General features: G+C 47.2%; 1 protein-coding gene across 1 annotated transcript; it reads right to left on the bottom strand.

The window, feature by feature from the left end:
• Window positions 1-7,195: 7,195 nt before the first annotated feature.
• Window positions 7,196-14,903, bottom strand: LOC103604450 (transcription factor CP2-like protein 1; the record flags this gene model as incomplete). The annotated part of the gene is made up of 5 exons (XM_008589005.1): window positions 7,196-7,504; window positions 8,446-8,497; window positions 12,421-12,563; window positions 13,659-13,762; window positions 14,813-14,903. Coding segments are annotated over 5 exons (437 nt in total), but the record flags the coding sequence as incomplete, so codon positions are not given.
• Between the last annotated feature and the right edge of the window lie 1,069 nt (window positions 14,904-15,972).

The following is a 15,972-nucleotide window of genomic DNA, read 5'->3' as shown; positions in this document are numbered from 1 at the left end:
TGCAGCTGCTGCAGAAAACAGTGTGGCAGTTCCTCAAAAAAATTAAACACATAATTACTATATGATCTAGCAATTCCAAATTGGGTAATACCCAAAAGAACTGAAAGCAGGGACTTGAGGAGGTATTTGTACACCCATGTACGTAGCTGCATTACTCACAATAGCTAAAACATGGAAGCAACCTGTGTTGATGGATGAATGGATAAACAAAATGTCGTGGTATATCCATACAATGGACTATGACTCAGTCCTAAAACAAAATTCTGACACATGCTACATGGGTAAATCTTGAGGACATTAAGCCAAGTGAAATAAGCCAGTCACAAAAAGACAAATACTATATGACTCCACTTACATGAGGTCCCTAGAGTAGTCAAATTCATAAAGACAGAAAGTAGAGGGGAGGTTACCAGGGCTGGGGGAGGGAGGAGTGGGGAGTTAAGTGTTTAAGGGGTACTTTCTGTTTCGCAAGATGAAGAGAGCTCTGGAGATGGATGGTAGTGACAGGTTACCAGGGCTGGGGGAGGGAGGAGTGGGGAGTTAAGTGTTTAAGGGGTACTTTCTGTTTTGCAAGATGAAGAGAGCTCTGGAGATGGATGGTAGTGACAGTTGCATACCAATGTGTATGTAATGCTACTGAATTGTAAACCTAAAAATGGTTAAAATAGTAAATTGTATGTTTTATATATTTTACCACAATTTTAAAAGCAAAGCAAAACAACTCAAGGTCTGAGTCACAGAGTTTTTTTTGTGGTCTGAATGTCCCTCCAAGTTCATGTTGGAACTTAACCCCCAATATGGTGGTGGAAAGTGGGCCTTTAAGAGGTGACTGGATCACAAAACCATCCCCTATTCAGATTGATTCATTCATGGAGTAATGGGTTGATAATTTAATGGTTGGTCATGGGCATGGTTCTGATGGCTTTATAAGGAGAGCAAGTGAGAAGGTTAGCTCTCTTGCTCGTGCCACCTCTCACCGTGTGACACCTGCATTGCTGTGGACAGTCACCACCAAGAAGACCCTTACCAGATATGCGCCCTGGACCAGACTTCCTGGCCTCCAAAACTGTAAGAAATAAATTCATAAATTACCCAGCATCAGGCATTCTAAGAAAGACTAATACAGGTTTCTTACAAATGAGTTTTATTTGCGTTCTGACCCAAGCACAGATCCCACATACAGTTTTCTCATCTGCTCAGTGTTACAATGACAAGTGCAAAATATGCTTTATTTCAGGTATGAAAACAATGTGGCAGTGTGATGACTTTGGTGACAATGCCCACCTCCCTGTGACCTGTCACACCTGCCTGACCCACCCTTGGGCCATACCACCCCAGCAGATACCCCCATCACCTTTAGAAAGGAATCACCCAATCTGGAGAAGGTAGAGAGGTTACATCGTAAGAAAGAAATCACTTTAAATACACAAACATTAGAGAACAGTCACCACGCTTTTACCCAGCAAGGGAGGGCTGGCGGGAGAGGTGCACAGAACAGTCCCCTCCTCTGCTGTCTTTAACAAGCAAGCCCAGCAAGCACAGCCAGCATGTGCTGAAGCCTCAGGGTGGGCGCCAGCGCTGCACAGGGACGAGCTCAGCCCACCTAGACTGGACACCCGGGTGCTCGTCCACTTACTTCAGCAGTACTTGTGGGACCTGACTTCTCAGTGTTGATTTCCTCACATGCGAAACTGGGCTACGCCCCCCCCCCCCCCATCACACTGGGGAGCACGAAACCTGGCCCACAGGAGAGGTCAGCCAGCACCAGCTGCCACTACTGTTGTCATGGTTACTACTGGAGGTCTGGACCGCAGCAGCCACTGTCCAAAAAGGAGAGAGGAGGCAAGGGGGCCACAGAGACTGGACAAGCCAAAGGGAGTGGGGCTGCCCCGGCTGGACATTGGGCCACACCCCCTGGGGTTCCCTCAGCATGAGGCTCTCCAACCTCCAAGGGCAGACCAGGAAACCCGGCAAAGGAAACCCTTACAGAGGGCCAGGGAGCTGCCCCTCACAACCACCAAGCTGAGGCCACCAGGAGCAGTGCCCCATAGCAGGAAGTCCAGCAGGACACATGAGGAGGGAAACTGCTCCTGGGAACTGCAGGCCCCAGAGAAGCCAAGACATCCTGGGTTCTCAAGGCACTAGCTGGAGATGAGCTCAGGCTGCCCCTCCCAAGACAGAAGAGTTCCCATGACCAAGTCAGGTGGCCACCACCCACCACCGGTGGGCAGCCCAGTTTCCAGCACAAAAGCCCATCCCCAGTGCAGCCCACTCACACCAACCCCTGAGCCCCTGCCAGGTCTCCAGGAACAGGGGGAGCAGGCGGCAAAGAGGGAGAAGCAAAGGACTCTGCATTCCCACCAAGAGGCTAGGACGGACTCTCCAGGAACCACTGGAGAACCAGAACCTTCCGAGGAGGGCTCACCAGCAACTCAGGAAGTGCAACACAACAGGCAGGAGAAATCCAGAGACTTCTCATTGAATGCTTCTGCTTCAAAGCTCAGACAAAAATTTTTTTTGTTGTTTTTTTGTTTGTTGTTTTTTAAAAAGTCCTTATTGTCTGGGACTTTCTTTAAATAATCCACAGGGATAGAGGGTAGTGGAGGTCTAGCTCAGAGGTCGGCAAACTTTTCCCTGTAAAGGGCTAGACAGAAAATATTTTAGGCTTTAAGGGCCAGGAGGTAAAATTAGTATTATGTTGGCATGAGAGAAAACAAATTTGCAGAATTTTTTAATTGATGAAACTCAAAATTAATAATTGAGTAAATTTTTGGATAATACAGGTCCAACACAGGTCTGCTAATGAGAATGGAATTCTTTTGGTGGAGGAGCATAACATTTCACTTAATTGGGTTCAAAGATAATGTTTCCTAACATCAAACCGACAGCAAAAGCAGGCACCAACCTGGGTCTGGCTCACCACTCGCTGGCCCCTGAGGAGAGGCACATGACGGTTACTGGTGATGGGGACCAGGGCTGATTATATTGTCCTCTCTGATGCATATCTAAAAACTTTCCATGATAAAAAGTTTCTCTGTCCCCTGCAGTCCACCCAGGGCTCCTCAGGGTGAAGGATGTGAGGACAGGGACACACTGGCCCTGGAAAGGAAGTGGCTTAGCTGCTGGATGGCAGGGATGGCTGTCCCAAGCCCAGGTGGTGACCAGCCCTCCCGTCTCCTCCCATCAGCTGCCTGCACAGGGCAGCAAATCCACGCCTCAGAGCTACTTCCTGGGACACTGCAGCCAGAAGGGAGAGGACAGGAGCCACCAGCATGGGAACTGCCACTCAGATCTATTCAGTTACCCACAGGGTTAGGGGAACTCTGCAAGTGCAGTGGAGTGCTTTCAGGAGCTCTGAGGGTGAACACATGTGTGTATCTTCTCTCCCTCTGGGGTTCTTTAAAAAGCTGCTGCTGCCGAGGAGTAGCCACTGCCTAGAACATGTGGCAGGGGGTGGGGGAGGCCCCGGGAGTTACTGCTCTGCCTGGAACACATGTGTGTATCTTCTCTCCCTCTGGGGTTCTTTAAAAAGCTGCTGCTGCCGAGGAGCAGCCACTGCCTAGAACATGTGGCAGGGGGTGGGGGAGGCCCCGGGAGTTACTGCTCTGCCCACACCCAGACCTCTGGACTCAAGAGCTCACGGGAAGACACTACACAGAAGTAGGAAGCGCTGTGGCTTTTCTGTACTTTAATTAAATACAAATAAAACCTACAGCTTTAGCTCTTCTGACTCTTGTGGAAGGGACGACCTGCTGAATTAGGTGACTGAGACATTTTGGTACTATATTACCACGTGTACTCTTTTTTTTTTTTTTGGCAGCTGGCTGATTCAGGGATCCAAACACATGACCTTCATTATAAGGCTGCACTCTAACTAAGCTAACCAACCAGTCCTATTCACTTTTTTGACACTATTTCCTATTTCTTTGTAAGCTACAAGATTTAACTATAACCATTAGAAGGAAAGGCGAGAGATGCCAGCAGGCATGTCAGAGAATGGAAGAATCTACTAACAGCAAACTTAAGGTAACAGATCTTTATTAGACTCTCTTTTGGAATTAAGAAGTAGAAATATTACCCTACCACATTTTTTAGAATTAAAGTTTAGCCTGCCATCACTTCGCCTGGGTAGTAGCACCACTGAGGTATAGCGACTACAGATACCTTGAAGGGCTGGAAGTCAAAAAACCAAAGGTCTAGTCCTGGTTCTTCCACTAATGGGCTATGTGACCTTGAGCAAATTATTCCACTTCTATGTGACTATTTCCTTATGGCTCAAAAAAGGAAATGACAGGTCTTGACCCTCCCCTAGGACTGGCGTGTAGAGCTGGAACATGCACCAGGAAAGACTGTAGAACATCTATGAGTGATCTGACCCAGTACTGCTGAGAGAGGAAAAGGAGGAGATAGCAAGAAGAGAAGGTGACCTTCACAACGACAGCGACATGTCCCAGAAAAAAAGATCCAGTAAGACTCCAGGACCTTTAGCAAAAGTGCCAAGACAATTCCATGGGGAAAGAACAGTCTTTTCAACCATCAGTGGTGGGGCAAGTGAATACCCACATGTAAAGATGAAGTTGGACCCCAGCTTCACACCAGATACAAAAATTAACTCAAAATGGATCAAAGACCATTGTGAGAACTAAGACTACAGAAGTCCTTAGAAAAAAACATACGCATAAGTCTTCTTGACCTTGGATTAGGCAGTGATTTCTGAGATACGGCAATGAAAGCACCAGCAACAAAAGAAAAAGTAGGTATCTTGGACAACATCAAAATTAAAAACTTTTGTGCTTCAAAAGACACCATCAAGAAAGTGAAAATAATCCACGAAATGGGAGGAAATTTTTATAAATCATACATCTGATAAAGGACCTGTATCTTGAATATACAAAGAACTCATACAACTCAATAATACAAAGACAAATAACCCAATTAAAAATGGGCAAAGGAACAGACCTTTCTCCAAAGAAGGTATACATATGGCCAACAAAGATGCACATGAAAAGATGCTCAACATCACTAGCCATCAGGGGAATGCAAATCGAAACCACAGTGAGAAAACACTCCACACCCACTAGGATGGCTGTAATCAGAGAGACAGATAACAGTGAGTGTCAGGAAGGATGCGGGGAACTCTCATCCGCTGCTGGTAGGAATGTAAAACAGTGCAACTGCTGTGGAAAAGTCTGGCACTTCCTCAAAAAGTTAAACAGAGCTTAAAGTATAGGCCCAGCAATTTCACTCCTATGTATATTTCCAAAAGAAATGAAAACATATACCCACACAAAAACATACAAGTATGTTCATAGCAGTACTGTTCATAACACCCAAAAAGTAGAAACAACCCAAATGTCCATCAACTGATGGATAAACAAAACGTGGTACATCCATACAATGAAATATTATTTGCCAGTAAAAAGGAATGAAGTACTAACACATGCTCAACATGGATGGCCCTAGAAAACATTTTGCTGAGTGAAAGAAGCCAGTCACAAAAGACCATATTATATGATTCCATGTATATGAAATTGTCTGGAATAGGTCTATCTATATCAGTATAGAAAGTAGATTCCTGGTTGCCTAGGACTGGGGGAGCTGGCAGAAAAGTGGGGGAGCGATAGCCAAAGTGTACAGCATTTCTTTTGGGGGTGATGAAAATGTTCTAAAGTTGATTGTGATCCTGTGAACTGTGATTTCATGAACTTACTAAAAAACATAGAATTGTACACTATAAACAGATAAACTGTATGGTATGTGAATTATCTCTCAGTAAAACTGTTAACCCGCTCCCCGCTTCCCCCCTAAACAAGGAAAAGGACCAGCAGCCTGTCTTCACTGTGCAAGAACACCATGGCTGTTGTCCCAACATAATTATTAGCAGAGATGTTTTCATACTCAGAACTGTCCTGGTTTGTGTGACAAATATAAATATCATATATCACACAGGTGGACTTTGCCCCTCTGGGCCTCAGTTTCCCCATCTGTTAAGCAAAATCTACCCAGTTCTGACAATTTTTGAGCCTAGCACTATATGCCACACAAGCTCCATTTTAGAGGCTGTAAAATTCTACTCAGGTGGTCATAGGGTTCACCATGGTTTGGAAGATAAACCTAAATTAGCAAAGAGTTGAAGCCCTGGGCGAGTATAGAACATTGGATCCCAGGATCCAGAGGCAAGACAAAAACTAATTCCTGAGTCTATCACAGTTATTGATACTAAAGTTTTCCCATAGTTAGGCCACTAAGAAAGGCAATCCATTACTTCTGCATTTGAAGGGGGGAGCAGGGAGAAGCAGGCAAAATACCCTAAACATATCCCCTACAAATGAAAAAAGATTAAAAGTTTAAATGAGGGCTCCTACAGAAAATACAATGTCCCTAGGAAACTAGGCAAATTTATCAATGGTTAACGAAGGTCTTCTCTAAATTCGATATTGTAAGTCCATCCAAGAGGGCCTGGTATTATGATGGTCAAGGTCATTCCTAGTTCTACCCAAGATTGCTTAGGAAATAAAATTATACCGAAGTAGCTCAAGAAGAAATCATTTTGTTCACATCCCTTTTCTACTCATGAGAATATGGGTATTATGATGGTCAAGGTCATTCCTAGTTCTACCCAAGATTGCTTAGGAAATAAAATTATGCCGAAGTAGCTCAAGAAGAAATCATTTTGTTCACATCCCTTTTCTACTCATGAGAATATGGCTGCAAATAGTCTTTCTACTCCTAGCCCACCCACCCCCCAACCCCTCAAAGGGCATCTGAGACAGGTTGTACACGTACATTGTGCTGCCTACCATGCCAATGCTGAGATACCAGCACATCTCTGGGCTTTGCAGCAGCAGGTCTTTAGAAACAAGGTAATGGTAAAAGAAGCAGAAGGCACAGAATAACTCCACTCCCATCAATTTATCCAAGAACAGGAAAGACAGATGCCCACCAGGGTTGCTGGGAAGGGAAGCAAAAATGGAGACGGGAAAACAGGGCAAGCCGCCCTGTAAAGTCAGCAGTGCTGGGCATGGAGCCAGCTACCAGAAGAGGAGGTGAAGGTACAGGGTAAGGCAGAGCTCTCTCTGGAGGCAGCAGAGTGGTCAGGAGGGACCAGTACCAGTGGCACCAAGATACCCAATGAGCCTCCAACTAAGGGCAAGGGGTTTCAGAGGAGATGCCCCCAATGTTTGCCTCTTTAGAATCTCAGGATTGGGAAAAAGAACAAGGAATTGATCAAAGGCTGGAGGCAAGAAGAAGGGAGAGAGGAGCCACTGGCTTTCTGCACACTAGATTGCGTCCATGGGTTTCGGCTGGTTGATGGTCTGCAGCTTTCATAGACTGGGCAGGGTGCCTCCTAGCCTCAGTGTGCCAGGTGAGGCTGCAGCTTACAGTGGTACAATTTCTACATCCAAGGGTGTTCCATGGGGCTGGGAGTTGGAGGCAGGTGCATGTCCTACTTCTGCTCAGAGTCCACATTTCAGGATAATATGGTAGCCGTCATTACTCTCAGCTGCAAGAGAGAAGCACGGGGCATATTTCACTGGAAGAAAGGCACAGTTCCATGGTATTTGGGAGTCCCAGAAGGCACAGTATTAGGGTATCAGCAGAGATCACCAGAATAAGGCTGTGTAAAGCCAAGAGTGCTGACAGAGCAGGGATTTCAATACATGCCTTGTGTAATTATTTTTTGACAATGGGCATTTCCACCATAGCCCGAGCCCAAGGACATAAGGCCCTATATCCAAGGAGGCTTTGGACAAACAGTGATTCTCAGGGATGCTACAGCCCCCAGGCCCTAAAGGTACTCTGGCTAGATTCAAAGAAAAAGGGTAGACGTGAACTCATCAATGGTTCAGGGTCTCTGATCCAGTCAGAGAGTTCCCTCTGATATACCCCACACACTCGCCTTCCCAGCTCTAAGGAAGGTCACAGCAGGTCTTTTTCTACCTTTTTAATAAACACGTGCTCCTGGCATGGGAGCTCTTTCTCAGCAGAGCACAGGCAGGCTGCTGTCCTTCCAGGACTCCATCCTCAGGTGGGCCCTCACGTTCACCCCACCCCCAAGTCCCTGACCTAACACTGCCTGCTGACTCAGCTACTATATTCCATGTTTGGTCTCCAGGATGCTGGAGACTGTCCAGGAAAATTCAAATGCATCTTCATTCTACTCAGCCCTGAGTTCACGGAGAACAAATTACCTGGTCCAGGATTTCCCTTTCAGAAGTGATTTTGGGGCCAATCTCACCAGGTCTGGCATTTCTAGGGCTAAGCGTCACAGGAAGTTTGTGTTCTTTTTCCCAAAGGCTGTTTCCAGGTAAGCTTCCTCTGCAGGCACCACCATGCAGGCAGGCCCCACCCATGCAGCTGGATCTCCCCTGCCCCACTGCCCAAGCATCCGGAGCCCACCTGCTTCTATTAAACAAGAAAAGAAGGAAGAGTTGGGGGCTTTACCTTTTAATGTGCTGAGGATAAAACAAGATTCATCTTGGAAATTCTGCACCATCTGAAAAGCACAAGAGAGAACACTATTCCTCACAATATGAAAAGTCTCAGTGACATGAGGCCCAGCCACTCACAGCCATGACACTGCCACAGCGTCCACACAAAGGCAGGATCATGGTTCTGCTACAATATTTACCGAGAAAACGATGACACAGAATCAACATGTGACATGGTTGCAATTTCAAGTAACAGAAACCCAAACTTAAAGGAAGGGAAGAAGCCTGGAAAGGAATCAAGATGTTGCCATTTAATAGAAGACTGTGGCTTTTGTCTGTTCTTGTTTTGCTTTTTCTTGGTTACTGGGCCTTCCAATCCCTATAATATAAACATCACAGGATGTGTGTGTCTATACAGTTGGTCCTCCATATCCATGGGCTCTGCATACCAGGACCGAAAATAATACAAAGTAAAAACAGAATACAGTATAACAACTATTTACACAGCATTTACACTGTGTGAGGTATTATAAGATGGGAGGATGTGCATAGTTTATATGCAAATACCACACTACTTTATATCAGAGACTTGAGCATCCTCAGATTTTGGTATCCTTCGGGGTGCTGGAATCAACCCCCCACAGATACTGAGGGACAACTGTAATAGCAATAGGTAAATAACTAAAAATAAGTAAATAAATAATTAAAAACTTGGTAATTATTAGGATATGCATAATCGGCATCCTATGAGGACAAAATATAAAGGCAGGTGCCACTCCAAGTGCCTACAGATGTGGCAGGAAACTCACAAGTACTCACAAGCCACCTGTCTGGAGTTCTAATTTCGATTAACCATCCAATGACTTTGCACAAGTCAACCTTTTTTTCTTCCTGTCTCCAAAGCCCTATCTGTAAAATGGGGCTGAACCAATGATAAAAATATAACCAGGATGTAGAGCAGTGGGAACCAGCATCCACTGCTGGTGGGGGTGAGAATCTCTAGAAAACTGTTCATGTGTATGCAAAAGATATGCACAAGAATGTTTAGAGCAGCACTGTCTGTAGTAATACAAAACTCAAAACAGATCCAGCGTCAGTCAACAGTAGCAGCATGAGCCAATTATGATCTAATCATGCCTGCTGCTCAGTGGTGCCAAAGATCCCCAGCTGTACACCTCAACAGGCGTAGTTCTCAAAAATATACTGAGGAATGAAAGAAGGTCACAGAAAACACTATTATTCCACTTACATGAAGTTTTAAAATAGGCAAATTCAAACAATACCTTGAGGAAGAACAAGGGAATAATTAATACAAAATTCGGACTAGCAGGTGGAAGAACATGAAATGAGCCCACAAAGGGCTTCTACCAACATTCTAGTAACCCAAAGGCGGGTTTATTCTTTAAACTGTACAGGTAAGTTTTCTTTGCACATGTGTGCTATATTTCACAACATACATTTAAAGAATATTAAACATATAGACAAAACACAAACACTAGCCAATACAACAGCAAACCCCTTTCTAAATTCAAAAAACACTACTGACATTTTATTGTCTCCTCTGGATTCCTGCTTCAAATCTTGCAAATCCATCCACCTGTCGACCCCTGCCCCTCCCCGCAGAGCCTAACGATGCGTGAAGTACATTTATTCTATACTGCTGGCCTGCTCCATGTAGGACTCTTGGCAGCCCAAGCAGTTGGGCATGCCGAGCCTTAGGCAGAGCCCACATGGGCTTAATCAGTAACTCCCTTGTTTAATTAAGTGCCCTTGCACCCCAGGGGCCGGCTCCGCGGCTGGCCAGGCTGCCTCCAGCGCTGCAGGCAGTTAAGAACCAAAGGTTTCCAATTGATTTGAGGTTAAGAGGCAAGGAGACTTTGGAGAATAAGAATTGCCTATTTAGCAAAGGTGGCATTTGCGTTCTGCTCTCTGCTTCACTTGCTTGACTGCCTGCTTTTGAGGGCACAGGGCATGCTTGAGAAGGAACTTCCTTCAGGGACCCATGAAATTGCAAGGTTTCCCCACATTCTTGGCTTTCGTCTTCCGAAAAAGAAATTCATTCTGAAATGCAAAGTGACAAGCCTTCCATGCCACCACAGCTGCCTGCTGCTCAGGTCACTTCACATTCCTGGCTATTCTAAAGTAAACTCTTTAAGTCAGGAACTTAGGGCTCCATTTCCCTTATCTGTAAAATGGGGGTTAAAAAAAAAGCTGTGTTAGATTTGAATGTAATAACATAAAAGGAATTCTGAATTGGTGACAAAAACAGCAAGTTGCAGACAAATGTAGAGCTGGATCTTTGTTGTGTGTTTTAAAAACCCACACCTACACACACTAGGGCACACACGCACGCACAGAAACTTACCCGGCAGGATCACATTAAACCTAATATAAACTCCTCTAGGTAAAGTGTGGGGAAGATAAGCATTTTTCACATATGTTTTCTGTAGTTCTATATTGCTTGACCTGTACTAATAATTATGGATTACTTCTGAATTAAAAAGGAAGGGAAAAAACCACCTTGCCGACCTCTAGGATTGAGATGAAACTCCCATGAACATTAAAGGGCTCTGTCAGTTGTAATGACAAGTGGCAATAGGATCATTACTAATAATGACAACTTATGAAATATACAGATCATCAAAAGCCTTACACTTTAAACACTGCCAAATCTAAAGAGATCTCCCCACCACTTGCTCCCCAAAATAACAAGAGCCTAGCATGAACAGTCAATTATAAGACACACCCATTGTTTAGTGACGCCTGATGCCTGACGCTGTTTTCTCATTTTATCCTTGCTACAACCTGCCTGATTGGTGTAACTATCCCCGTTATGAAGATTTGGAAACAGGTTCAGAGAGGTTACGTAAATTTCCCCAAGGTCACTTAGCTATTAGGAGGAAGTTCTAAGTGGGGACATCAGTCCAATTCCAAAGCTCACATTTTCTCTAGTTTTCCCAGTCACTATTCCTGTACCCAGTTTCCTCTATAACCCTCTCCACAAAGGATTTCAGAGTTCCCAGAATTGGCTTAGGATCTACTGGGGTCTGAGCTGGGGGCTCAGGGTTTCACTCCTGTTCCCCCCCCCAGCACAGATCTTCTTTTAAAAGCTTCATTTTAGGAGGGGTTGGATTCCTGCTGGCTCAGAGCACGGGCTCTGCAGCTAGACTACCTGGGTTCCCACCATAGCTCCACCCCTTACCAGCTGTGTGACTCAGTCTCTCTGTGCTTCAGTTTTCTATCTGTGAAATGGGATAGTGATAGCACCCACTTTATAGGGAGGCTGTCAGGGTTAAATGAGTACTATGTGTACCCTTAAAACAGTAGCCAGGACACAGTAAGCACTCAGTAAATGCTGGCACTTGTCACTATTAAAATTAGGAGGAAGTGGTACGGGATAGAACAAGCTTAAAAGCCTCTGTTCTACAACATGCAAAGAATGCCTAAACTTTTGGGCAAGCCTGTTCAATAACCCTATCCTTAGCCATGTGTGGGCACAGTTCCAACAGGGCACTGTTTGATAGCTGAGCCCATTGCCTGTGGCTCTGCCTGCGGCTCCCCACCCCCGTTGGCAGGGACAGACCCAGGGTCGCTGTGGCACCTTCACTGTTTAACAGAGACCTCTGCTCTCTTCTCCCGCAAGCCACAGCTTCTCCGTCACCCACACCCCAGAGCCCATTTCACCCCCCTCCAGGGCCTGCCGCCCCCCCCTGGGTAAGAACCCTTCTCCTGACTTCCACAGCACTGACTATAGACACCTGCAGGGCACCCAGCCAAGGGTGGCTACATAACAGCATCCAGACCCAGACCCACACCTAGACGTGGCCTCACAACCCTCCCTCACGCACTCCAGGCAGCCTCTGCCTGTCATAGCTTTCACATGCATGCTGCCAGGGTGCATTTCTGGGGCAGATGTCCTGATGTTCCTCCTGTCCTGAGGCAGTGCAAAGCCTTGGTCACCAGGGCTGGGCTGGGCGGCAGTCCTCACCTCGTTGCTCACCACCACATGGATGCCTGTGGGTCCCTGCCGGTAGACCCTGTGAATGTGCTGGGGGGAGATGCTGTACAGGTTGGCAATCTTCTCAATCAACTCCAGGGTAGTCAGCTCTTCCAAGAAGATGGCATGGTACACTGGGGGAGGGAAGAAAAAGCGCCTGCTGTTTAAGTGGCCATGAAATCAGCACAAGCATGCCCACACCCCTCCACCCCACCTGAGAAATCAGTAACTTGTTCGTAAGGATGCTCACGCCCAGAGTGATTCGGCAGGCCCGGGCTGTGATGGGCACCTGCTGGAAGCCAAGCAGCCAGGAGCACTGGCACCGCGCCTCTGTGCAGCCACCGACAGGTAAAAAGATTCCACATGTGGCTCTTTATTCCTTTTGGTCTCTCTTGGGGCACTTACATGAAATGTGGAGATTCCTAGACCCATCCCAGACCCAATGCACCCAGTGAGGGGTGAGTATGACCTGTGGCCAGATGTCACCATGCTTCGAGAGGGAGGGGAGGTCCTGTGTCCCCTTCCATTCCTTCCTCTGTGTAAAGGTTACTGGACAGCTGTGGGTGCCAGAGTGAAAGTGAGATGACTGCCACTTGCCAGAAGAAAAGAGAAGGTTTGATCCTCGCCATTCCTCACAACATAAGCCACACTCAGCACTGTAACCCAAGGGAGAAGAAGTGCACTAGGATGCCATCAGCAAGTCAGAAGATAATGATGACATTGACACTGGAAATGCAAAACCCAAACCAGCTGGGTAGGAGCAAACTCCACAGGTGACCCAGGGTGGATTACTCAATTTTAAGGGGACTTGAGTTCCTCAAAAGTAAATGCAAGTGGATTAAATTTGAGGTTCCTAAACCTCTCCCTCAACAAAGAAATCTTTGGTTCAAAAACACCTGTTCAAGCACACACACAGGCTGGCTCCCTTCAAAGGGGTGACAGAGGCCATGTGTTTCCAGCCACCAGACAGAGCCTCTTTCCCAGCATTTAAATAGGCTGTACTAGGATATCATCTGCGCTGCAGGACCACCCTGAGGTCACATCACTGAGCAGGTGCACAAGCTTGGCTGCACTTTCCACAAGTGTGGGAATCTAGAAGCCAAGAAATGTCCTTCACAGGCTGACAGCCGAGAAGCAGGGGTGAGGGTCTGGACAATAATGGGACTGGGGCTAAAAGCCAGGCTGCCAGTCTGAACGTTTGGGTCCTGGCTCCACTCCCCACCACTCACCACACAGACTGCTGTCCCCAGTGCCATCCTGCTTCTGCTGTGGGGGTGCTCGGTTCTGCTCCAGCTCCTGGCAGACATAAATGGTCATCTTCGGCCTCACATTCCTGGCAGGAGGACAGGAAATAAATAGCAGGTGTGGAGGACACCAAGCTCTGTTGTTCCAGAATGTTCCAGAATATTCCAGAACATGAGACGGGGGCAGCAGTGGTAGGATGGCTGTGGGGATGCAGAATGTCTTTCATGGGGGGTGGGAAGGGGCAGAATCCTGTCCAGGTGGACCTTTAAAGGCTTCTCACAGGCTTGACTGCAGGCAGAGGGATGGATGGCCACTCCCAGGTCCTGCAACCTGCCAAGCAGAGGTCTACCCCAGAACACGGATCTCAAGATATGAGGGGTTTTTCAGGGTGATAATAGAGCCAACACCATCTCTGGCTTAGTCTGTGCCCGGCACTGTTCTCAGAACTTCATATGCCTAACTCATACCATCCTCACAGAGCCTGCGAGGGAGCCACCACCACTGTCCTCGTTTCATAGACAGGAAACTGAGTCTCACGGGGTTCAGGGCTCTGCTCTGTTGCACAGTTCACAGAGGCCAATGTGGGATGCAAACCCAGACTCACTCACTCTTGCACTATAAAACTGTGCTGTCCATATGTGGCTACTAATGTGTAAATTCACTAAAGTTAAATAAAAATTAAAGCTCAGTTTGTCCACTGCCTTAGCCTCAGTTCAAGTGCTCCAAGTCACATGTGGCCAGTGGTTCCTATGCTGGACAGCACAGCTACAGACGCTTCCACCGTGGCAGGAAGTTCTGTGGGGCAGCACTGCTCTAGAGTCTGCCCTGAAGGCTGCTACGTGATACCGGCTGTCCTGGCTTCCCTCAGGGAGGAGGCAGCTGGGAGCCCAGGACCACACGAGCATCTGAGAACCTGGCCCCAAGGGTCCCGTCGCAGTGCCTCACTGCCACATTGCAGCCTGTGCCCCTCCCACCCCACCTCCTCCTGCACTTGCCCCCACACTGCTGGAAGGTCCCCGCCTGAGCAGCCACGTCCCAATCGGCCCATATGCTGTCCAAGAGGCTGAGATAGGGGATTCCTACCACACATGCTGGGGTGACGGCCTCTGGGCAACTATGTTGAGAAACCGACACCCACCTGCCTTTGATGGCATTGAAGAGCCGGATCCCATCCGCGGGGCCACAGATTTGAACCAAATCATCTCGGGACATCTTCAGCAAGTCGGCACCTAGACAGGAAAATGGGACTGCTGGTTACGTGGGACACAGAGAAAGAGCTCCATCCCCAAGGACTTGCAGACTCCACACAGGTGGGGGCAGGGAGGAGCCAGCCTCAGGCTCAGTGGGCTCCAGACATCCCATGGAGAGAGAAACAGCACAGAGCTAACCAACAGCAGAAGATCACAGCCCACGAGATTTCAGAAGCTAACTGGCTGCTGCTTACAAAAGTGCATGGAACAGAGGTCAACTCACCGCCTGTGTCTGCCTGCCCCCGCCTCTGTACTTTCTATGTGCACAGATTTTATTGCATATAGGCACTGATGACATGTGCACCTCTGTATACAGAAGTATAAAGCTTGCTAGATGTTGACTATATGAACTCACCTGCATACTGGCAACCAGATCAAGTGGCAGAACATTAACAGCCCTAGGCAGGTCTTCGTGCCAGCTAGAGCCCCCACCTCTAGGGAACCACCCTTCTGACTTCTAGCAGTATAGACGAGTTTTACTTGTGCTCTGAAGTTAACAGAAATGGTACTGAATGGCAGGCATTCGTCCAGGTTTGGCTTTCCTTTCCCAGGTTATGTTTCAGGGTCCACTCATGATGAGTGTCGTCAGATCATTTGTGGCCATTATTATCCATTACTCGTCTCAAGAATGTACGACCATCACGCATCCACTCTCTGCTGATGGGCACAGTTATGTTTCAGGGTCCACTCATGATGAGTGTCGTCAGATCATTTGTGGCCATTATTATCCACTACTCGTCTCAAGAATGTACGACCATCACGCATCCACTCTCTGCTGATGGGCACGGGTTTCCTGTCCGGGGCTATTGTGAACCTCTCGCCTGTCTTTGGTCAATACGTGTGTGTGTCTGCCAGGACATGGGCCCACATGCATTTGGCTACAGCAGACACTGCTCAACCATTTCCCAAAGCCTCATATCCACATACAGTCCCACCAGCAGTGTGCAAGTATTGGCCCACGTTTAAAGGAACACAGGAAGTTGGCTATCTCCCAGGGACAGAGGAGAATGGCACGTGAGAAGCGAGCACAGCATGAGGACTGTCCCTG

The sequence above is a fragment of the Galeopterus variegatus genome, unplaced genomic scaffold (genome assembly GCF_000696425.1).
Source record: "Galeopterus variegatus unplaced genomic scaffold, G_variegatus-3.0.2 Scaffold5149, whole genome shotgun sequence".
Classification (NCBI taxonomy): Eukaryota; Metazoa; Chordata; class Mammalia; order Dermoptera; family Cynocephalidae; genus Galeopterus; species Galeopterus variegatus.
This window is presented reverse-complemented; position numbering and strand designations above follow the sequence as displayed.